Below are 24,769 nucleotides of genomic sequence, written 5' to 3'. Positions count from 1 at the left end.
GCCCTTTCCCAACTACTTTGGCACGTGTTGTAGCCATGAAATTCTAAGTTAATTATTATTTGCAAAAAGAAAATAAAGTTTATGAGTTTGAACATCAAATATCTTGTCTTTGCAGTGCATTCAACTGAATATGGGTTGAAAAGGATTTGCAAGTCATTGTATTCTGTTTATATTTACATATAACACAATTTCCCAACTCATATGGAAACAGGGTTTGTACATAAATGTCGATTTACGAAAGTAAGGCCTACATTTTGTAATTGGCTTAATAATTTGCAATTATCAATTAAATCTTCGAGGATGATTAAGAGTACAAAAGCCCTTGAATTGATATCCTTCTTAAAAACATGTAAAGTGATTTATGTAGCCATCTTTTTCTTTCATTTTTACTATTATAATTGCTTAGTATTTAATGCTTTTTTTTTTTTCTTTCCCTGACATGTTTCGCTGATGTTGAAGGTGCCTTGACTTTTGTGTGCATTATAAAGGTAAGTTTGTCGTTTAATAAAATAAAAAAATAAAAAATTACAAAAATTTTAAAAAGATTTAACTCAGAAATAGAGTGCTTAGTTTTTAGAGTTTCCGGTATCACCTGTCTGCATACAATTTAAGCAATTATAGCTGCAAATTGGATTTTATTTAACCCATAAGAAAACACATTTAAAACAAAGTAACGTGGGATGTATACTACCACGGACCAAGTGGAACACAGAATAGTATATCAAATAGGCCTATTTCAAGATTGTCCTAGATATGTTAATACCATCTTTAAAAATCAGAAACCTAATTAAAATTTTTACATGCAATTTAAAACAAAAAGTTTTCAACCAAATCCTTGCAATAATTAGGTTTTCGTGCATGTAAACATAGCATTCGGGGGTTATATAGGGGTTAAATAGAGTGGCACGGGGTTACTCCCCTGAGGCGATGCTGTGTTCATTTGTACTCAGATGCTGCTTCAGCACAGCTGCAGAAGGGCTCTTCACCCTGTTTACCAATGGTTGTGCTCAGGATAAGAAACTCACACAAAAGAAAATGTGTGTTTGTCTGCTTGTGCGTTGCTGTCTTCTTCACGTACAGATACCTCGGGTAAGTTGTTTGCTGTAACCAACTGTATGCTCATGTTTCATTCATTGGAAAATTTGATAGAAATATGCTGGCCTATTTGAATGTCATCATTGTTCTCACTTTTAGATCATGTTTGCCAAAGTATTATGTATTATTTTTCCTTCATGAAAAATAGCAAGGATAATTTAAATGCATTATTATGCATTTTATTACTCACGTGTATATTTTAATGAAATACGGACTATGGCAAACACAGGGTGTCCTTAAAGTCTGGATGTAATATACACTTATAAGTCAAATAAATTATACCAAAACATTTTTTTGTGTGATAAATAATTATTTGAAATCTATTAGTACTAAAATACCAATTTTAAAGATGATAACTAAAAACATGGTCGACTTAATATCAAAAACATTTATGTATACTAATAAGACACATTTAAAAAAGAAAGAATGTAGTTACATAACTCTACAATAGTAACATGATTATGCCAGAGTCTACAATATTAGGCAATACATAACATGAATTTACGATAACCAATCACCAGCATCAATTATGAAGTGTACAGCACAATTAATTAAACAATGGCAGACAGTATTTAGTCTCTCTCTCTCTCTCTCTCTCTCTCTCTCTCTCTCTCTCTCTCTCTCTCTCTCTCTCTCTCTCTCTCTCTCTCTCTCTCTCTCTCTCTCTCTCTCTCTCTCTCTCTATATATATATATATATATATATATATAAAAATAAATAAATGATAAATGTGTTGTACTTGTATAGCGCTTTTCTACCTTCAAGGTACTCAAAGCGCTTTGACACTACTTCCACATTTACCCATTCACTCACACATTCACACACTGATGGAGGGAGCTGCCATGCAAGGCCCTAACCAGCACCCATCAGGAGCAAGGGTGAAGTGTCTTGCTCAGGACACAACGGACGTGACGAGGTTGGTACTCGGTGGGGATTGAACCAGGGACCCTCGGGTTGCCCACTCTCCCATCCATTTTATATATATATATATATATATATATATATATATATATATATATATATACATACATATATCTTTTTTTTTTTTTAATCATTCATTGTGATTTATTAATACACCTTCTTCACGGTGGCAGAGGGGGTTAGTGCGTCTGCCTCACAATACGAAGTTCCTGCAGTCCTGGGTTCAAATCCAGGCTCGGGATCTTCCTGTGTGGAGTTTGCATGTTCTCCCCGTGAATGCGTGGGTTCCCTCCGGGTACTCCGGCTTCCTCCCACTTCCAAAGACATGCACCTGGGGATAGGTTGATTGGCTATACTAAATTGGCCCTAGTGTTTGAATGTGAGTGTGAATGTTGTCTGTCTATCTGTGTTGGCCCTGTGATGAGCTGGCGACTTGTCCAGGGTGTACCCCGCCTTCCGCCCGATTGTAGCTGAGATAGGCGCCAGCGCCCCCCGCCACCCCAAAAAGGGAATAAGCGGTAGATAATGGATGGATGGATGCTTTCATACAAGAAGTGAAGGACTAAATAATTGATTCTCCTCCTTTTTGGATAAAATGAAATGTGCAAAGGTACCCACGTGATGTCCCTCAATGTAAGTTGTTAACAAGTCTGAGGCATATCAGTCATAAATATGACCAGTTTAAATGTATTGTATGCATTTTCACCTGTGTCCAGACAGGGAAATCCTGTATAAAGCCGAAAATGCAATATGTTCATGCAAAAAACATTGTCAATTGCCATCAAGGATATTTATGTATGTGCAAATAAACTCAAATCCTTCAGCCTGCCAAGAGGGGGACAAAGAACAATCAGAAAATTTGGACTGAGCGCCAATTCGACCCAGTTCACCTTGGAGATGCAGTCTTTCCGCATCCTTGGGGGATCCATCCATTATTTCCGTGTGCCCAGGGCATACTGGAGGGACCGCCTGATGAAAATGAAAGCGTGTGGCCTCAACACACTCACCACGTAGGAATGATTTGTTTCATCGTACCTCTCTCCTCCCGATCAACGTTGACAGAAGTTTTATGTTTCCTTGCAGGTTTGTGCCGTGGAATCTGCATCAGCCACAGAGAGGAGTATTCGACTTCCGTACACAGCTGGATTTAGAGTGAGATGTATTGTTGTTTTAAAAACCCTGAAAACCTTGTAGTTTTTTTGGTATAGCATTCAGAAAATGCTCAAATTAAACAACCGTACAAAGCAATTTGACCTTGTGAGAAGGTGGCCCCCCGTTGTCAATGCAAAGAGTATAATAAAACTGCCGTTTGGATGTGTACCTTGTTTAAATCCCTCCAAACTAGTCTTAAACTTTGTGATATGTTTGTGCCGGTTTGTACTATAAAAAACATATTTTCTATTATTGATATTCCAGCATTAATCTGCACATCACCATGAGTGTAAATAAAAGAAGACGGCAATAACATTGAAACCAAAAGAGAAAAAAATCAGCACAAATGAAGCACAAACGTATGGGACAAGTTTGGAGAGATTTGGTTACGGTGTGGGGATGGCGGGGTTGGATGCGTGTGAATATTAATACAACAGAAAAAAACATTATAATCATAATAGAACGTTTTTTTTAAAGCAGAAAAAACAGCACAAATTTAGCACAAACGTCTAGGAAAAGTTTGGAAAGACTTGTCCAAAGTGGGGGCGAGTTATATGTGTTATCCCTCCATCCATCCATCTTCTTCGTCTTATCCGAGGTCGGGTCGCGGGGGCAGCAGCCTAAGCAGGGAAGCCCAGACTTTCCTCTCCCCAGCCACTTCGTCCAGCTCTTCCCAGGGGATTATAAAATTAATAATACTATTCAAAATCAGAAGTACTTTTTTAATCCCCAAGGGGAAATGAAGATAAACCATATTAGCAACATAGTACACACTTTTGGGACAAGTTTGGAGAGATTTAAATAAGGTGGGGGTGATGTTTGTGAATAATAATAAAACAGTAAAAACTTTGAAACCATATTTGTACATATATATCTTTTGCCCCCTAAAACGGCGCACAAACGCGTAAACAAGTTAAAAGAGAGTTGGACAAAGCGAGGTGCTGCGCGTAAATATTAAAAGTATAAACATGAAAACCAGAATAGCACAAATGTTTTTTGACAGCGCAAATGTTTGGGACACGTTTGATGAGATTTGGACAAAATAAGGGTGTCGGGGAGGGGCTAGGTGACATCACTGGTCAGAAAATGTATTTTAAGAATGAATGAAAAGCCTTAACAGCACAAACTAAAAATTTACAGCAAAAGCGTTACACAAACGAGAGTGTTATTTGAATATTTGCATTGAAAAGCTTCACCCAAAGTTCAAATGTCTGTCTGTCTGCACATTGGGAATACTCAGTTTATATTTAAGTCCCTGGTGCATCGGTGGTTCGGCACCACACCTGACAACGGCAGCATCTCCACAACAGCAACGACGCCTCAAGCAATTAACCGCAGCAGTGACTTGTGAAGCGAGCTGTGACTTCACAGACCACTCCTTTTGTTGACAAGCACATTTGATGCTCAGCAAACAGCCCTGAGTTGGTGTTTGCTGATTTTCCAATGTCCTCTCTTGTGATGATTTCAGAGCTTATATTCGGCTTGCAGCTGAACTGGGTTTGTGGGTGATTTTACGTCCAGGGCCCTACATCTCCTCAGAGTTAGACCTAGGTGGACTGCCAAGGTAAGACACTGTAGACATTTAATTTCATTTTAAAACAGGGGTGTCCAAAATGGGACTTGGGGGCCATCTTCAGCCCACAGCTTACAAACCCCGTTTCCACATGAGTTGGGAAATTGTGTTAGATGTAAATATAAACGGATTACAACGATTTGCAAATCGTTTTCAACCAATATGCAGTTGAATATGCTACAGAGACAACATATTTGATGTTCAAACTCATAAACTTGATTTTTTTTTTGCAAATAATAATTAACTTAGAATTTCATGGCTGCAACACGTGCCAAAGTAGTTGGGAAAGGGCATGTTCATCATTGTGTTACATCACCTTTTCTTTTAACAACACTCAATAAACGTTTGGGAACTGAGGAAACTAATTGTTGAAGCTTTAAAGTGGAATAGTTTTCCATTCTTGTTTCATGTAGAGCTTCAGTCGTTCAACAGTCCGGGGTCTCCGCTGTCGTACTTTAGGCTTCATAATGCGGCACACATTTTCAATGGGGCACAGGTCTGGACTGCAGACGGGCCAGGAAAGTACGCGCACTCTTTTTTTACGAAGCCACACTGTTGTAACACGTGCTGGATGTGGCTTGGCATTGTCTTGCTGAAATAAGCAGGGGCGTCCATGAAAAAGATGGCGCTTAGATAGCAGCATATGTTGCTGTATGTACCTTTCAGGATTAATGGTGCCTTCACAGATGTGTAAGTAACCCATGCCTTGGGTACTAATGCAGCCCCATACCATCTGGATTTTGAACTTTGTGTTGATAACAGTCTGAATGGTTCGCTTCCCCTTTGGTCAGGATGACACAAGGTCGAATATTTCCAAAAACAATTTGAAATGTGGACTCGTCAGACCACAGAACACTTTTCCACTTTGCATCAATTCATCTTAGATGATCTCGGGCCCAGAGAAGTCGGCGGCGTTTCCGGATGTTGTTGGTGAATGGCTTTCGCTTTGCATAGTAGAGCTTTAACTTGCACTTAAAGATGTAGCGACAAACTTTATTTATTGACAGTGGTTTTTGGAAGTGTTCCTGAGCCGATGTGGTGATATCCTTTAGAGATTGATGTCGGTTTTTGGTACAGTGCCGTCTGAGGGATCGAAGGTCACGGTCATTCAATGTTGGTTTCCGGCCATGCCGCTTACGTGGAGTGATTTCTCCAGATTCTCTGAACCTTTTGATGATATTATGGACCGTAGATGTTGAAATCCCTAAACTTCTTGCAATTGCACTTTGAGAAACATTGTTCTTAAACTGTTCGACTATTTGCTCACGCAGTTGTGGACAAAGGGGTCTTTCTCGTGAAAGACTGAGCAGTTTTTGGGAAGCTGTTTTTATATCCAATCATGGCACCATCCTGTTCCCAATTAGCCTGCACACCTGTGAGATGTTCCAAATAAGTGTTTGATGAGCATTCCTTAACTTTATCAGTATTTATTGCCACCTTTCCCAACTTCTTTGTCACGAGTTGCTGGCATCGAATTCTAAAGTTAATGATTTTTTGCAAAAGAAAAAAAAGATTATCAGTTTGGACATCAAATATGTTGTCTTTGTAGCATATTCAACTGAATATGGGTTGAAAAAGATTTGCAAATCATTGTATTCTGTTTATATCTACATCTAACACTACTTCCCAACTCATATGGAAACGGGGTTTGTATATTATATTGGCCCTTGGCATTAGGGGTGTCCCAGTACTGCTTTTTAACTTCCAATACGATACCGATATTAGACGTTTGAGTATATACCACAGTATTCAGTACTGTGATATTGATCTTGTATGAGATCATCCCGAATGATATACTTATTTGTGTATTTTGTAGTGTGGAATGTTAGAAAAGGCTTGACCAAGTACAATTGTTCAGAGAACAATGGTAGGTGTGGATAATGCTAACCTTATGACATACTTATGCCGTCTTTTAGTTGAAGAAGAGTGGTCATTTTTTGGCGACACTAAGTATATACACCAGTGGTAAGGAACCTATGGCTCTGGAGCCAGATGTGGCTCTTTTGATGACTGCATCTGTCTCTCAGATAAATCTTAGCTGACATTGCTTAATACGAAGTAATGAATAAATCCGCTTGTAGTCACAGTGTTAAAAATAACGTTCAAAATATATCACATTGTCCTACATTTTAATCCATCCATCCGTTTTCTATCGCACCTGTTCAATAAGTCACTTTAATGGTAAGAGGTATTTTATTTATTGTTGGTTGGCTTCGGAATAACAATGTTATTAAAAAGAATAAGAGACGTATTATATTCTAAAAATGTTGGTCTTACTCAAAAATGCAAGCATTTAGTTTTGTTCAGTGTTAAAAAAGATTAAATAGCTCTCACTGTTATGCCTGTTCGGCATTGTGATGCCGGGTTCGATTCCCTCGAGGATGCGTCAAGTGAACACAGCAAAGGTAAGAATATAAACAATTTATTTAACGAAAATGATCTATGAAACAAAAACACTGGTGCTAATAAAAAGGCAAACCAAAGACGCTAGCAAAAAAAAGCTAGGACATACAACAATGAGAACTAAACTGGCACGTAGGCACATAAAAGAGCAAAACAAAACATACAGCATGAGAGCTGGAATGAGAAAAGGGTTTAGCGTGAAAAGCTAGCGAGAATATACATACGATGACAAGAGTGCAGACGTAACTCATTGCGTGAAAGCAAATTAGAGTCCCAGAAAGAATAACGAAAAGGGACGGGCTTAAATAGGTGAGTAATCAAAAAGTGACAGGTGTGCAGAAACCGTGATTAGCAGGTGGGATCAATGAGGAACCATGGTGACTGACTAAACAGGAAGTAAGAGTGTAGAACAGTGATACAACAACTGGAAGTATAAACCATATGTGGTGATCCAAGTAGCGGATTGCAACACTCACGTAAATATGTTTTAAAATTTTTGGCTTTCATGGCTCTCTTAGCCAGAAAGGTTCCCGACTCCTAGGTTATACTGATTGATTAAGCCCAATGAATGATGCGGACACGTTTGTTACTGAATATGTCTCAAATACGCTTCTGCCTTAAAGAACTATAGTTATTGGATATTTGTTTATATTGACCAATGAGCTGTTTTAGCCTGCAATATTGTTCAAAGAAGAACAATTATTATGTTTGTCTAGCTTGTGTGATATTGTATACTTTGCTGTTGTGTAGTTGCTAGCTCCTGATTGCCTTTAGCTTACAATGTTTACCTTTTGTAAATGACTTGAGTAAAATACAAGAAGAGACCAACCTGGCTGTCCAGCTTTACATAATTAAACATGCTACAAGTCTGCTTGTATCGAACGCTTATTTCGGAGATTTTACACACACGTAGATATCATCCAATGCTTTTTTTAATCTTTTTTTCCCCGATATCGGACCAATATCCGATATAAATATCGACTTTGGACACTCCTACTTGGAATATTGCAAATTGTTCAGATATCTTAACATATACAGTGGTACTAATTTTTGTGTTATTTGGCTTTCACCGAAAATGTTCTCTCAGTTTTCATATACGTCTGTTATCTCACTGTACCTTTGATGCTTTTCAGCTTCCAAGTCACAATTGTGACAATTCAGACAAATTACAACCAATCCCAGTGAATTATTGTGCAATTTTGTCCAATGTTAGCAAATTTTCTGCACAGAAACGTAGGTTTGTTTTTTGTGTAGCAGGTACAACAAAGTTTAAAACGATATCAACTGTTTGTTGATCAAACAGCGTAACTCAGACCTATTTCCGGTTCCTGTCTGCAGGGGCGACACAAATTATATTTAAACGGGTATACAAACACATCATGGTTGGCAGTTAAAGTTTGACAATACTGTTAATGTGTTAGTGCACAGTAATTGGAACATAAATGAATGTTTAGTAGGAATTTAAATCTTACTACCATGAATTGACTGACATGGAGCTGACTTAAACAAGTTGAAAAACTTATTGGGGTGTTACCATTTAGTGGTCAATTGTATGGAATATGTACTGTACTGTGTAATCTATTAATAAAAGTTTTTTAGTAGTTGATTCCTAGTTTGAAAAAAAATTTTCTCATCGATTTTTGAAAATTATGAATCAAATCAGAATCGGAATACATTCGGTTCTGATGTGAATTGATTTTTTCTTGTAGTGTTTTTAGTGTTTAAGCCGGACAAACACTTTTGAAGCATAAAATTCGTCCCAAAAACCCGTTTAAAATCCAGTGGTAATTGTACATTTTCTGATGTGGCTTCAAAACTTTGGGGGGGTAGGGGGGCAGGGGGGTCAACCACAACTGAGGTCCTCTCCAAGGTTTCTCATAATTATTCACATCGACATCCCACTGGATTGTGAGTTTTTCCTGGCCCTTAAGTGGGATCGTTGTGGTTTGTGCAGCCCTTTGAGACACTTGTGATTTAGGGCTGTATAAATAAACAGTGATTGATTGATTGATGGGCAGCACGGTGGAAGAGGGATTAGTGCGTCTGCCTTACAATACGAAGGTCCTGAGTAGTCCTGGGTTCAATCCCGGGCTCGGGATCTTTCTGTGTGGGGTTTGCATGTTCTCCCCGTGACTGCGTGGGTTCCCTCCGGGTACCCCGGCTTCCTCCCAATTCCAAAGACATGCACCTGGGGATAGGTTGATTGGCAACATTAAATTGTTGCCAAGTGTGTGAATGTGAGTTTGAATGTTGTCCATCTGTGTTGGCCCTGCGATGAGATGGCGACTTGTCCAGGGTGTAAACCGCCTTCCGCCCGATTGTAGCTGAGATAGGCACCAGCGCCCCCGAAGGGAATAAGCGGTAGAAAATGGATGGATGGTTGATTGATTGAATGATAGATACGTTTAAGTTTATGCGGTATAAAACCAGTAAAACACTATGACAGTCTCTTGCTGTCGTGCGGGTTCTCAGGACCACCAAGGAAGTACATCGTTGCGCAGGTTAGACTTTCTTTTATTTTTCAATATGAAAAAGTCTCTATGGGTTGCTTTTCAGCCTTGCCGTGTTCTGCTTCCTCTGCCGCTCCACCTTTTCAGTCCCATGCGTCTTCGTCTTCCTGTAGCTCTCTTTCGCTCTCGTTCAGCATCGGCTTCCTTCTGGCTCCTTCTCTCTCCGTCTCTCCACCCCAGCGTTTAGGGCCGCTCCCCTTTTATACAGTGCGAGAGGAGATTTAAATTGTGCCCCGCTAGGCGACCAACGCACCTGATAATATTTGCTTGCTCGCAGTCCACGCCTCCTCGCCGCCATCTTTGGCCGGGCTCCGGCATGCCCTGCCTCGCTGTCGGACTGCCGGCTCCACCTCTCCAAAAACACCAATACAGTGTTTGTTTGTCCAGTCATTGTTGAAATACTGTGTTCTTTGAACTTTTAAAACATTGACAACAAATTAATTAAATCACAAGCTGATTTGATGTTATTGAAAAACAAAATGTGGCTGAAAACATTGTGATAACTTTTTGAAAAGCTGCCGCAATTTTGGGCATTTTAGGCAGCTACAAACGCAAAAAAAGCCGGGGACATCCTGAAAGGACTGAAGTATGACACTGGGGTCCAGATGGTTCTCCCCTCCCCTACTACGTCCAGCTCATTAGATTTATATTCATCCTGATGAGAGAATTGTTTCGGTATTGGTGCGTTTTGAATTTTTCGGAACAAAACTAAAATTAAAGTACCGCCGTATTGACTTACATTGGGTTGGTTTTAGCATATATCAAAGTGGTCCCCTAGCATTTTGTATGAATTAATACAATTTGGACAACCTTCCGGGGAGATTTTGTGGTAAAATGCAGACGTCCTTGCACAAATGAATTGTTACGCTCACAGTACAAAAATTAACTTGCAGTGAAACAAACCATTCTGTGTTAAATTGAATAAGAGGGGGAAAGTCAAGTCTCGCTATAAGGAGGCCAGTGAAAGAAGCTTTGTCAGGAATGGTTTGCACACTGGAGCAGTGTTGTTTTCGCTGCATTTAGTCATGAGCAAGCGCTTTTGTCTTTCTCCTTGCAGCTGGCTCCTTCAAGATGGCAGCATGAGATTGAGAACAACATACCCAGGATTCACCGAGGCTGTCAACATGTATTTTGACAAACTGATACCAAATATGGTTCCTTTGCAGGTGTGTTTTTGTGTCTCATGGCTTGTTTACAAGTCTCCTCACTTGGCTAAATTAAATAGTTCTTGTGTTTTTCAGTATAAGAAAGGAGGTCCCATCATTGCAGTCCAGCTTGAAAATGAATATGGGTCTTTTGCCAAAGATGAAGACTACATGCATTTTATTAAAGAGGTAACATACACATTCACTAACCACAACAATGGGTACAGCTGCTGATTTTTTAAAATCAAATAGATAAGACAAAATTTAACACTGTCATTGTTTTGACACTGTCCCATAATTGTAATTATGGGCATGATATACAGTACATCAGGGGTGTCCATTTTTTTTTTACAGGAAAATATATTCATGTGGAATTAACGCTTGATGTTCTTTGCCTTTAAATGGATTATTCAACAAGATAAAACCAGGGCAAAGTAATTTAGGGATGAAACGCTAAGCGGTTTGTTGATAAAGCCTAATTTAAAAAAAATATTGAAATAAATAAATACAAATAAATTGTATTTATAAAATGAAATGAATACCTAATACAAAATTTAAGTACAAATTACATTTATTGAAATAAATTGGGCCATATGACTGAATCGTTGCCATTTGGTTGTTGTAACTCCCTCAAAATAACTCAAATTTCAGTTTTTTTTGTTAAACGTTAAATCTGATGATTAAAAAAAAAACACTTATTGAACTACTCAAAATGTGTATTGCCCCATCACAGGCAACTTTATTACATTTTTGTACAAGATTCCGAAGCCAAAGATGACTCATATGTGTTACAGGACTGAAAGTAACAGGAGTGATTTGTTAGAAACAATACATTTATGCTAATGTCATGTTGACATTAAGCACATTGCAATGATTAAACAATTTAAAGAATAAAATCTAAGCACAATGTAACAGGTCTGTGCTGAGATTTTTAGTCATGGTAAAAATATGATGTCGCATTATTGCGATCCCTGAATGCAGAGATGGTAAGCACAGTGCAGTCAGAAGGTGTTTTAATTAGGTACGAGGTTGTCGTGCAGGAACTCAGGAATCTACACATACACTGTGGCATAAATGTATAGTGAAGCAGATTAAGTCAACATTCCTTAAGAATATTTCCCTTGATGGTACGAGCACAAATGAAGTATACAATTTGTTATTTAAGAAAAGCACATAATCCAAGATGCCCATCATTTTTCCATTTGGCAGTCTCGCAAAATACAAACCCCGTTTCCATATGAGTTGGGAAATTGTGTTAGATGTAAATATAAACGGAATACAATGATTTGCAAATCATTTTCAACCCATATTCAATTGAATGCACTACAAAGACAAGATATTTGATGGTCAAACTCATAAACTTTATTTATTTATTTTTGCAAATAATAATTAACTTAGAATTTCATGGCTGCAACACGTGCCAAAGTAGTTGGGAAAGGACATGTTCACCACTGTCTTACATCACCTTTTCTTTTAACAACACTCAATGAACGTCTGGGAACTGAGGAAACTAATTGTTGAAGCTTTGAAATTGGAATTCTTTCCAATTCTTGTTTTAACAGTTCAACAGTCCGGGGTCTCCGCTGTCGTATTTTACGCTTCATAATGCGCCACACATTTTTGATGGGAGACAGGTCTGGACTGCAGGCGGGCCAGGAAAGTACCCGCAGTCTTTTTTTTACGAAGCCACACTGTTGTAACACTTGTTTTGCTGAAATAAGCAGGGGCGTCCATGATAACGTTGCTTGGATGACAACATATGTTGCTCCAAAACCTGTATGTACCTTTCAGCATTAATGGTGCCTTCACAGATGTGTAAGTTACCCATGCCTTGGCCACTAATACACCCCCATACCATCACAAATGCTGGCTTTTGAACTTTGCGCCTATAACTATCCGAATAGTTATTTTCCTCTTTGTTCTGGAGGACACCACATCATCTGTTTACAAATACAATTTGAAATGTGGACTTGGCTTTGCATAGTAGAGTTTTAACTTGCACTTACAGATATAGCGACCAACTGTAGTTACTAACAGGGGTTTTATGAAGTGTTCCTGAGCCCATGTGGTGATAACCCTTACACACTGATGTCGGTTTTTGATGCAGTACTGCCTGAGGGATCAAAAGTCCATAATATCATCGCTTTTGTGCAGTGATTTCTCCAGATTCTCTGAACTTTTTGATGATTTTACGGACCGTAGATGGTAAACTCCCTAAATTCCTTGCAATAGCTCGTTGAGAAATGTTGTTCTAAAACTGTTCGAAAATTTGCTTATAAAGTGGTGACCCTCACCCCATCCTTGTTTGTGAATTACTTAGCATTTCATGGAAGCTGCCTTTATGGCACCCATCCATCCATCCATTTCCTACCGCTTATTCCCTTTCGGGGTCGCAGGGGACGCTGGCACCCACCTGTTCCCAATTAGCCTGCACACCTGTGGGATGTTCCATATAAGTGTTTGATGAGCATTCCTCATATTTATCAGTATTTATTGTATTTTATGGGTTGAAAATGATTTGCAAATCATTGTATTCTGTTAATATTTACATCTAACACAATTTCCCAACTCATATGGAAACAGGGTCAAATGTGTATTGATAAAAACATGATATTGATCCAAACGTTAAATAGAAGGTACTTCGATTGGAAAAAAAACATTTTTTTGACAATGTGTTCCAAAAAGGCCAATGGTTTTCAAGATGGTGGCCATTGCATGACTCAAAATCAGTACTTTCGCAGCAGTCTTCCTTCTGACATCTTAACATTTTGCAGGGCAACAGCCGTGATCATTTATTGAGATGCTACGGCTAAGCAGTATTACATTATGTGAATAAGAGTATTGTCAAAGCACAACATTTGCATAGTGGTGACATCACTGCTGTGAGATTTAGAATTGGGTTCATTGTATGCTAGTAGTGTACTAGTTGTAGCTGTAGTTGTAGCTTACTACGAGTAAGTTGTAATACTAAACTGTGTTTTGTAATGTGCTTAAGTGTCCATTATATGTATACAGTATCTCGTGGGACGTGACTTTCCGAAAAGCTTTTATAATTTTTTGGAATGTTATATGCATTTAAAATCTTAATCGTCCAACAACACAGCTTTCACATACACTTATAAACACTCCTTATGTCACTAAAATACCTTATACAATGAATATTTATACTATGAAAATTGAAATAGGTATTCTTATCGATGTACTCGAAGGTACTCGTCAGGACTGACTAGCTGCTAAAGCTGGCTCTTCAAACAGGGAAAACCGTCTAAATCAATAACTCAACGGTGAAGATTTTAGGGCACCCAGCGTCAAACTCAAGGCTGGGGTGGCAGACCGGCCCCCCCACACCATTATGTGGTCCACGAAAGCCTGGACATAATTTGCCTCGATAAAGTACTTAATATTTCTAAATGTCTCCATTTTGAAAAGCAAAATACATGCATTATGTACTTTATTGCTATCTAATAATACAACAAATATTATGATATACTTTAAATATGTTTTTTGTCAAATATATTTAAATATCTGCTTGACTCTTGATTTCAAAGCAAGATATGTATCAAATTGTACCCTGTAAAAATGACGATCAATTTTACAGTTAAAGCAGCTAATATTTCAATGTATATACTCTGATAATTAACTTGTGTGATGACTGTGTTATGCTGATAGTATATATTTTTACCATGAATTGATTAACGTGGACCCCGACTTAAACAAGTTGAAAAATGTATTCCGGTGTTACCATTTAGTGGTCAATTGTACGGAATATGTACTGAACTGTGCAATCTACTAATAAAAGTTTCAATCAATCAATCAATCAAAGGTTGTCTCAATTTTACCGTAAAAAAGGACGATGGTGCCATCTTTCTGTTTAATGTATTACACTGTAAGAACAACAACCATGGATTTTTACAATTTAAAAAAAGGATGCCAGAATTTTACCATAAAAAAAAAAAGTGGTACCGTTTTTTAATTTATAGTAATAAAACATTGAATTTCACAGTAAAATTCAGGCCATGTTTTGCCACAAAATCTGCAGATTTTTTTGAACAGTGTACATTAAAAAAATATAATAATCAAATGCATCGTCAATCGTGTAACAACATGATAATGGGAATCCTTATACATTCATATATTATTCACTGTCACATGTGGCTCTCTAGGGGCAGCCATAACTGTAATATGGCCTTCAATGAAAACGAGTTAGACACCCGTTTTAGGGCTTTTGTCAGAGTTAGTTTGTGATGAACCCCAAGATGCAGAGAAGGAGGCAGGCATGGAGTGAGAAAACATGATTTTATTTAAAACACTAATACAAAAAACAAACAAAGGGTACAAATAAAAATCGCGCATGCTGGCGGATAAAAAAACAAAAAGGCCTAGCCTGGAAGCTAGCAGGTATCGAGCAAGAAACAGAAGTCGTACTTATAATATGAAAAAAAGTTGATTTCTACACATACTGCGATGAGGTGGCGACTTGTCCAGGGTGTACACCGCCTTCCGCCCGATTGTAGCTGAGATAGGCACCAGTGCCCCCAGCGACCCCAAAGGGAATAAGCGGTAGAAAATGGATGAATAGATAGTTGTAAATATACTACTCCCCTCTTAACCACGCCCCCAACAACGACCCGCCCACAACCCCCCGACCACGCCCCCAGACCCCACCTCCTGAAATCGGAGGTTTCAAGGTTGGCAAGTATGGTCAAAGGTTACATTTCAAAAATCAAAACAACGCTAATAAGTAAGTATTTATATTTTTTTCATTAATCTTTTCTTTTCTTCTTTTGTCGCCTTAATCTTTGTTTTATTTTGAAAATGAAAACAAGCTGTTACCGCCTTTGCTATTTGGGCATCCCAAATGAAGCCTTCACTGCAATACTAGTGCTATAACATCACTGCCAATTTTCCCTCGAATTTTTCATATGTGTGAGCAAACGCCAAAACCTTTGAGCATTCAGTGGCGCACATGTGAGCGACGGCAGACGTGCACACTGTTATGCGCTTATCTTTTTATTCGATTTTGTGCGCGGCCTACATTTGCAGTGCGCAGGGGACACGTGAGCAGTGTGCAATTGCACAGGCGCGTACCTTAGAGGGAACGTTGATCTTAATACTGAGAAGCATATTTTTAATATGTTGCCAAGGCTGTGTTGCTTAACAGCATAAGAAAAACATCCTGGCAGGGTGCTGTGTAATTCTACATGACAATAAATGTTAGGTTGTATGGCACAGCTTTGTAGTTCTTCTGTAAAATGTGTCTAGTGAATTACCATTCTGTTTATCAATCTAATATATTCTCATTTGGCATTTTTTTTTTGGAAGGCCTTACAGTCCAGAGGGATCAGCGAGCTTTTGCTCACATCAGACAGCCACAACACCTTAAAGTCAGGCGGCGTGGATGGAGGTACAGTACTTATAGACTTACACAAACTTTAATGATCCACAAGGGAACTTGTTGCACACAGGAGCTCAGTTACAATGATGGAAAGTGTAAGGATGAAAAGGACAATGTGTTGCACCCTTAAAATGACCAAACGTTGTCTCTTTGGCAGAGGTGGGTAGAGTAGCCAGAAATTCTACTCAAGTAAGAGTACGGTTAGAGATTTATTACTCACGTAAAAGTAAGGAGTAGTCACCCAAATATTTACTTGAGTAAAAGTAAAAAGTATGTTGTGAAAAAACTACTCAAGTACTGAGTAACTGATGAGTAACCTGTTAATTTAATGATGACTGTTGAGTATTAAACTCTGTGACTGTTTTTTTTGGATATTGACCACGTTGGGGTTCCGGTCAGAGAACACACGGTCATCATTTGGACTCTTCCAACTTTAATGGTGCATATTGGGTTATATTAGGTGCAGTTAGTATCTGTAAACCACAAACAAACACCCACATTTATGTAATTTATCCCAACAAAAATGTATATATATATATATATATATATATATATATATATATATATATATATATATATATATATATATATATATATATATATATATATATATATATATATATATATATATATATATATATATATATATATATATATATATATATATATATATATATATATATATATATAATGCCGATAGATATGCTCCAAGTAAAGTATTAGAGACATAATATATTGCATTTTCACAATGGCACATGAGCTAGCCACATTAGTAGCAGCAATGCTATCCTAAACAGGGAGATGTTTGTCACGTGAGGGTCGCATTTTAATGCGGGATCGTTCCTCAAACGCAAACATAGACACACCGGACAACAACGTAAAGGTAAGAATGATTTAATAACAAAACACTGATACAAAAACAGACGAAAAGAAATGCGTGGCGAAAGCACAGAAGCTAATGCTAACACTAGCACAGGATCAGGTAACAAGAAATCTAGTAATTACCAACGAAACAGTTGCATACCGCAAACAAGGGACCAAGACCGACTGACGGGACAAGGCAGGCTTAAATAGGAAAGTAATTAACAAAAACAGGTGTGCATATGGAACCCGCAGCAGGTGAAATTAATATGTTACCATGGTGACCAAACTAACCCACAAGGTACACAAACAACAAAGGGAGTCCAAACTAACAGAAAATAACCGAACTAAACATGATCCAGACTACAGATCATGACAATGTTAGGCCGTAGCATTCAGACAAAACAGCACTAATAATATTAATAAAACACCAGTAAATGTTACACAAAAACCGAGTGATGTCTATTAATAAACTAAATGATTCTTATATATCGATTCTTATATATATTGGGACGGCGTGGCGCAGTGGGATAGTGGCCGTGCGCAACCCGAGGGGCCCTGGTTCAAATCCCACCTAGTACCAACCTCGTCACGTCCGTTGTGTCCTGAGCAAGACACTTCACCCTTGCTCCTGATGGGTGCTGGTTGGCGCCTTGCATGGCAGCTCCCTCCATCAGTGTGTGAATGTGTGTGTGAATGGGTAAATGTGGAAGTAGTGTCAAAGCGCTTTGAGTACCTTGAAGGTAGAAAAGCGCTATACAAGTACAACCCATTTATCATTTATATAATAATTAACATACTCACATCGTCAAAGACTAGAGTTCCGATTAAACATAACAGAGAAACAAGTCAGCACACATTAACACACGTCAAACGAGAAGCGGAAGTGACACTCAAGAAATGCTTCAAAATAAAGTATCTGAAACGTAGATAACATGGAGAATTCTTAACAGCCGCCCCCACATTTGTACAACAAATGTGTAACTACCGGAATTCTTCAAGTGTCCTTACTGTCATCCTCTAAACTTGGAAGTGGGATCAAGCGAGCTACCGGTCTGGTGTAGACTTTACTCTTGACCATTACCTCAGCAGCCCTGACCTGTCTATCTTGACTCGGAAAGGTTTTAACCACTTTGCCGATGGGCCACTGTGCTCTTGGAAGTGAAGGGTCCACCATCAAAACTACAGTGTTGTTGGTTAAATTTTCGGAAGACCTCTGCCATTTTGACCTGGTCTGCAAAGTGGGTAGATAGCTGCGGATGAAGTGGATCCAAAACGGATCCACAAGTGTTTGACAATGGCGCCATCTCCGCCGCCTGTCACACCTGGACAATATTTTTATTGTAATATTTTCAGAATGTGTTTGTTCTATTTTTGGCCGAAGTAAGACAAATAAAACAATTTTGAAGTTGTCTTTATTTTTTATTTATTTTAATGCCATGATTTTAATAGTCGTGTGCACAGATTTTCCTCCAACCGACCCCTGAGCTAAAATGAGTTTGACACCCCTGCCGTTGGTGGATCCAAGAGTTCACAAAAAAGCACCAAAACAGAAGAAGTCACAAAACTGCCACCGGTTGTTTGTGCAGTCCCTACAGGGCCCGAACCGAAAGGCAAAAAACACATTAAAACAAGAGGGAAACATCACAAAATCAAAAGGATATACAAGAGCACAGAGCTCTTGCAACCAGCAGCTACTCCGCCATCTTGGGGAAAATAAGAAAACCTGCTGAATACATTGGAACTGTTGCTAGTGCAAGCCTCCTGGACTCTATGTTGTGTTGTGATGTAACACTAATAGACAGGAGACTTGAGTGTTGTTTATGGACACTGTTTACTTCCTGATGTGCAACAGAATCTGCCCTGGTCGGTACAGTGACAATATGAAGAAGAAGAAGCGTAATAGGCTATGTTCGCATCTCAGCTAAATAGCCAATCATTAAATTGTAATGAGCAGCGCTCCCCTACTTACTGTACCTCGAACTTAGAGTCTATGAACTGGCAGTTATAGCCCATGTCTGAGAGAGGGCGATATTGAGCTATCACATAAAGCCTTGTTAGAACAAATGGAATCACAAATACATACAGTAACCAGGTTACACAAACACACACATTCACTCGCACACACTCGCACTTGCACACCATTGAACCTAATCTCTGCTGTCCTGTAGCCCTCAGAACATTGAAGCTGCAGAAAGTAAATCAAAGAGACATTCAGGATCTGAATGTAATCCAGGTAAGTGTCATGACACACATTGACTGCAAATGACATCTCATTACAGGCCATGTTTTCTATTCTGTCAGCCCAACAGACCAACCATGGTGATGGACTACAGGACAGGCTGGTATGATGTGTGGGGTAATCTCCACCACGTGCTCCCCCCAGAGGGTATGTTTCATCACATTATTTTTGGTCTTAAATAGGGGTGTACCGCAACACATATTTGTTCCCACAGATTTCGTAAAACTATCCACATTTAAAGATGCAGCTGGGATAAAATAGAGAGCACTTAGTAAACAGTTCAGGTTACTTTCAGGTTCCAAGTAGTACTTTCACTGAACAGTATAAAAACAGGATAAAATTGGACCAAAAAGAAGTCTCTTTCAAACCGCCAAATTCTGAATTCTGCTCGAATTTAGCTATTTCAAAGTAGAAACTAGAGTAGACCTAACTTGATTTGTTGATAATGTTCTATCCACACTGCAAGCTCAAACAATTTATTCCAGTAGCCGCTTTTAGAATATGTATTACACCTTGTTGTTCTGAGTAATCCTAGGCTAAAATTGTTTACAGAAGTTCATCCATCCATCCATTTTCTACCGTTTATTCCCTTTGGGGTCACGGGGAGCGCTGGTGCCTATCTCATCAGCTACAATCGGGCGGACGGCGGCGTACACCCTGGACAAGTCGCCACCTCATCGCAGGGCCAACACAGATAGACAGACAACATTCACACTCACATTCACACACTAGGGCCAATTTAGTGTTGCCAATCAACCTATCCCCAGGTGCATGTTTTTGGAGGTGGGAGGAAGCCGGAGTACCCGGAGGGAACCCACGCAGTCACAGGGAGAACATGCAAACTCCACACAGAAAGATCCTGAGCCTGGGATTGAACCCAGTACTACTCAGGACCTTCGTATTGTGAGGCAGATGCACTAACCAGGGGCGTTGCCAGACATATTTCACTGGGGCACGGGCCCCACTGTTGATCTGCAGTGCCCCAGTAAAAATTTCACCAATAAAAAAAAACGCTTCAGAGTTTTAAGTCTACATAACAGACAACAGCACACATACTACTTAGTATGGTAATTAATTGCTACTGTATTCACTCCACCTAACGATGAGCACATGGCTACGTAATATGGTAATTTATTCACGTGTGGATGAGACTTCGGTTGAGAGAGAGAGAGAGAGAGAGAGAGGGAGAGAGGGGGGGGGGGGAGTACGACGTTAGCCAACAGCAATTTGTTAGTTACATTATTTTGATTTTGATTTGACTCAAACTGTAACTCCTAGATGGATATCAGAAAGTTATTTGCCCACAGCAGGGAAGAAGCAGCAGGAATGAGAGATGTAAGTGAAGTCCTAGCTAGCTAGGCAACATCATTGTCTTAAGTTGATGCTAAGTTAGCTAACGTTATTCCTTGTATCAAGGCAAACATATTCATTTGCTGTACGAGCTGTCGGGGAATTTCCAATGAACATGAAACATAATGTTGGTTATTGTCTGCTCAGGACCTCTGCATCAATGATGATTTAGAGTAAGCATGTGTGAGTTGAGTGCTTCTCAAATGGTTTATCTTCAGGAAGAAAAACATTTTTCCATATCATCAAGTCGTGAGCCAAATTTTTAAATCATTCAAGTTTATTTCACAGAAAAATAGCACAGTAGACTTGTCTTGTTAATCAGTGTGACTTTGACTAAAATAATCTTGTTTTGTCACCAGAAAAATGGCTACAGCTAAAGCATCTGGTTTTGTTTCCAGAAAAAATAGTAGCATTTATCTATTTGTTTTCAGAAAGATGGCTGAAAATATTGGGTTTTGTTGCCCCATTTAGATTTTTAAAAAATATATTTTCATGTCTGCACTAAGTCCTCCTCCAACTTGTTAGTCGGTTTGCCTTTTGCTAAAATACTCACTAATAGTCACTAGAAAAATGGCTAAAAATATCTGGTTTTGTTGCCACAATTGAATTTTTTTCTCCCTAAACTTTTTTTTTTTCATGCACACATCTGACTGCGACTCACTGAAAATGACACACAATCCACTTTTATGTCACGACCCAGCCGTTGGGAACCACTGGTCAACTGTATAACAGTTACTGTAATATTTCCATGTCCGTCCAGAGTGATTGACCACTTTGCAAAAATGAAAACGAGACATTACAGTTTACTTCTCAGAAAATGATTCCCTGAACAGACACACAACAGTTGTTCATTTACTCTACTACTGTGGCTTTATTGTTTTGTGTATATTTTATAGTTTTGTGTATCTGAAATAGGATTAGCCACATTGCCATAAATGGAAATTAAATAATATAAAAGAACCCAGAGATGTAGGGGTGCTTTATTTTTTGTTTTACTTTTGTAGATGTTAAATTTGCAGGTGATTACGGCAATATATATTTCAAAAAGATTCATTGCTCTTCCTTTTTGCCTTTACCAGAAGCAGTTTAGAAGTCTGGAGTAAAAAAGTGCACAAGTAGGTCAAATGCGTTAGTTAATTTCAGGTGGTTAATCAAAGATCCATACAACATAATCTGATATGATTTCATAGTTTAAAGCACTATTTATGTATTTTTCATGATAAATAAGTGCTAAAAATGCTTTTGCTTGCGCGCTTTGCACGCTCACATTAATTATTTGTGCCCCAGGCGTGTCCCAGTACAGTATTAGGTCTAGTGACGCCCCTGGCACTAACCCCTCTCCCACCATGCTGCCCTACAGAAGTTCAATTAATTGTAAATCTACCAGGAAGTAAAGTACAGCTGCAAGTAAACAATGCTGTTTAATAATGTTTTTAAAACACTTGGAAAACAAAGTGCGAGGTTTGAATCACATTTCCACAATACTGTATGTCAGTGGTTCTTAAAATTTTTTCACTATGTACCACTTCAGAAAACTCTCCAAGTACTCTCCAAGTACCACCATGATGACCAACATTAAAATACAGTAGTGTAGTAGACGTAAATATTCATTAAAACAATTCAAAGGTTTTATTTAACACGTATATTCAATATTTTGGCAACCGTGACATTAAACACAGTTTGAACAGTATCACTAAGTTTGAATATCTAAATAAGTGATTCTTTGGCATACCACCAGATGGATCCCACATACCACATACCGCAGTTTGAGTATCACTGCTGTAGCCTAACTTTCCATTGAACAGATTGTTTGTTAAAGTTGTTATTTGTAACTTCTCTAGTAACATCCGTGTTTTACATGCATAGTCTGTGACATTGATCACTGATGTTTATTCAGTCAGTAGAGTTCAAAATATTTACATCGACATTTGTCATTATTGATATGTAGATAAGCAAATAAGATGTGAGACATAATCCAATGGCACACTGCCCCGTTGCAGTTGGGCGTGCTTGGAACACTTCAGTATGTTCGTGAGTAGGGATGGGTACTGAAACTTATATAATAGCACCTTTGCCAATGGTAGTAATCAGACCAAAAAATAAAAAAAAAATTAGCTACCGGCACCTCATTTCTAATGGCAATTGCTGGTATTTCAAGTAGGGGAAGCTCATTTCCAGCTACTCTCTCACAAGTACAGTCTCCAAAAACATATACAAGATATAAAGATGCTGGATTTTACAAAGAAAATGGCACTTGGAGGAGTCTAAAATGCATTACAGCGCATATTTAATCAATAAAATGCAAATACAAAAGTATATATTTGGCCACTTATTTTTCTTTGATATTTGAAATTTTAGAACAGTCGCCACTGTTCATTTCGGTGCTAAATTTTCAGTTGACATTGTGCAAGTAACGTCTCGTACAGTAAATAATGCAGCAATCTGTCAGAAGCACACTGATTCTGATGCTCTTTTTAAACTTAACTTACAAAACCAATTTCCATATGAGTTAGGAAAGTGTGCTAGATGTAAATATAAACGGAATACAATGATTTGCAAATCATTTTCAACCCACATATTTGATGTTCAAACTGATAAACATTTTTTGGAGCAAATAATCATTAACTTTAGAATTTGATGCCAGCAATATGTGACAAAAAAGTTAGGAAAGGTGGCAATAAATACTGATAAAGTTTAGGAATGCTCATCAAACACTTATTTGGAACATACCCCAGGTGGGCAGGCTAATTGGGAACAGTGGGTGCCATGATTGGGTATAAAAGCAGCTTCTGTGAAATGTTAAGTCATTCACAAACAAGGATTGGGAAACGGTCATCACTTTGTGAACAAATGCGTGAACAAATTGTCGGTTTAAAAACATTTCTCAACGGGCTATTGCAAGGAATTTAGGAATTTCACCCTATATGGTCCGTAATACCATCAAAAGGTTTAGAGAATCTAGAGAATTCACTGCACGTAAGCAATGATATAACGAACCTTCGTTCCCTTAGGCGGTACTGCATCAAAAAGCGACATTAGTGTGTAAAGGATATCACCACATGGGCTCAGGAACACTTCAGAAAACCACTGTCAGTAACTACAGTTTGTCGCTACATCTGTAAGTGCAAGTTAAAACTCTACTATGCAAAGCCAAAGCAATTTATCAACGATACCCAGAAACGCCGCCGGCTTTGTTGGGCCCGAGCTCACCTAAGATGGACTGATGCAATGTGGAAAAGTGTTCTGTGGTCTGACGAGTCCACATTTCAAATAGTTTTTTGGAAACGGTGAACGTCGTTTCCTCCGGATCAAAGAGAAAAAGAACCATCAGGACTATTCTAGGTGCAAAGTTGAAAAGCCAGCATGTGTGATGGTAAGGGGGTGTACTAATAATGGCCAAGTCATGGGTAACTAACACATCTGTGAAGTCACCATTAATGCTGAAAGGTCCATACAGGTTTTGGAGCAACACATGTTGTCATCTAAGCAACGTTATCATGGATGCGCCCCTGCTTATTTCAGCAAGACAATGCCAAGCCACGTGTTACAACAGCGTGGCTTCATAGTAAAAGAGTGCAGGTACTAGACTGGCTTGCCTGTAGTCCAGACCTGTCTCCCATTGAGAATGTGTGGCGCATTACGAAGCCTAAAGTACCACAAAGGAGACCCTGGACTGTTGAACAACTTAAAGGGGAGCATTATCACAGTTTCTGAAGGGTTAAAACCAATAAAAATCAAGTCCCAGAGGCTTATTTTATTTTTTTAAGTTTTTCTCAAAATATTACCCATCAAGCAATATCCCGAAAAACGGCTTTAAAGTGCCTGATTTTAACCGTCGTTATATCAACCCGTGACAGCGTGACCACACAGAAACACACATGGCAGATAGCACAGAAATGTACAGCGATATTAGCTCGGATTCAGACTCTGATTTCAGATCAGCGCCGTAAGCGATTAAACAGATTACGCATGCATTTAAACGGATGGTTGGAGTATGGAGGCAGGTAGCGAAAACGAAATTGAAGAACAAACTGAAGCTATTGAGCCATATCACGAAAGACAGCGGCACGGGAGGAAGAGAGGACGAATTTGGCGATCGCCTTCTAACCAACGATTGGTATG

General features: G+C 38.7%; 1 protein-coding gene across 3 annotated transcripts in view; it reads left to right on the top strand.

The window, feature by feature from the left end:
* The first annotated feature begins 957 nt into the window (after window positions 1–957).
* Window positions 958–24,769, top strand: part of LOC133551442 (beta-galactosidase-1-like protein 2) — a 44,403-nt gene continuing 20,591 nt past the window's right edge. For all 3 annotated transcript variants that reach the window (XM_061898143.1, XM_061898142.1, XM_061898141.1), the window contains exons 1-9: window positions 958–1,089; window positions 2,841–3,026; window positions 3,100–3,168; window positions 4,637–4,732; window positions 10,712–10,820; window positions 10,896–10,988; window positions 16,122–16,203; window positions 19,227–19,291; window positions 19,360–19,444. In XM_061898143.1, the coding sequence (XP_061754127.1) occupies window positions 998–1,089; window positions 2,841–3,026; window positions 3,100–3,168; window positions 4,637–4,732; window positions 10,712–10,820; window positions 10,896–10,988; window positions 16,122–16,203; window positions 19,227–19,291; window positions 19,360–19,444 (877 nt within the window). In that variant the 5' untranslated portion in view covers window positions 958–997. The remainder of the gene's footprint in view (window positions 1,090–2,840; window positions 3,027–3,099; window positions 3,169–4,636; window positions 4,733–10,711; window positions 10,821–10,895; window positions 10,989–16,121; window positions 16,204–19,226; window positions 19,292–19,359; window positions 19,445–24,769) is intronic.

The sequence above is a fragment of the Nerophis ophidion genome, linkage group LG04, assembly GCF_033978795.1.
Source record: "Nerophis ophidion isolate RoL-2023_Sa linkage group LG04, RoL_Noph_v1.0, whole genome shotgun sequence".
NCBI lineage: Eukaryota > Metazoa > Chordata > Actinopteri > Syngnathiformes > Syngnathidae > Nerophis > Nerophis ophidion.
Note: the sequence above shows the minus strand (reverse complement) of the source record. Positions and strands in the feature narration are given on the sequence as shown.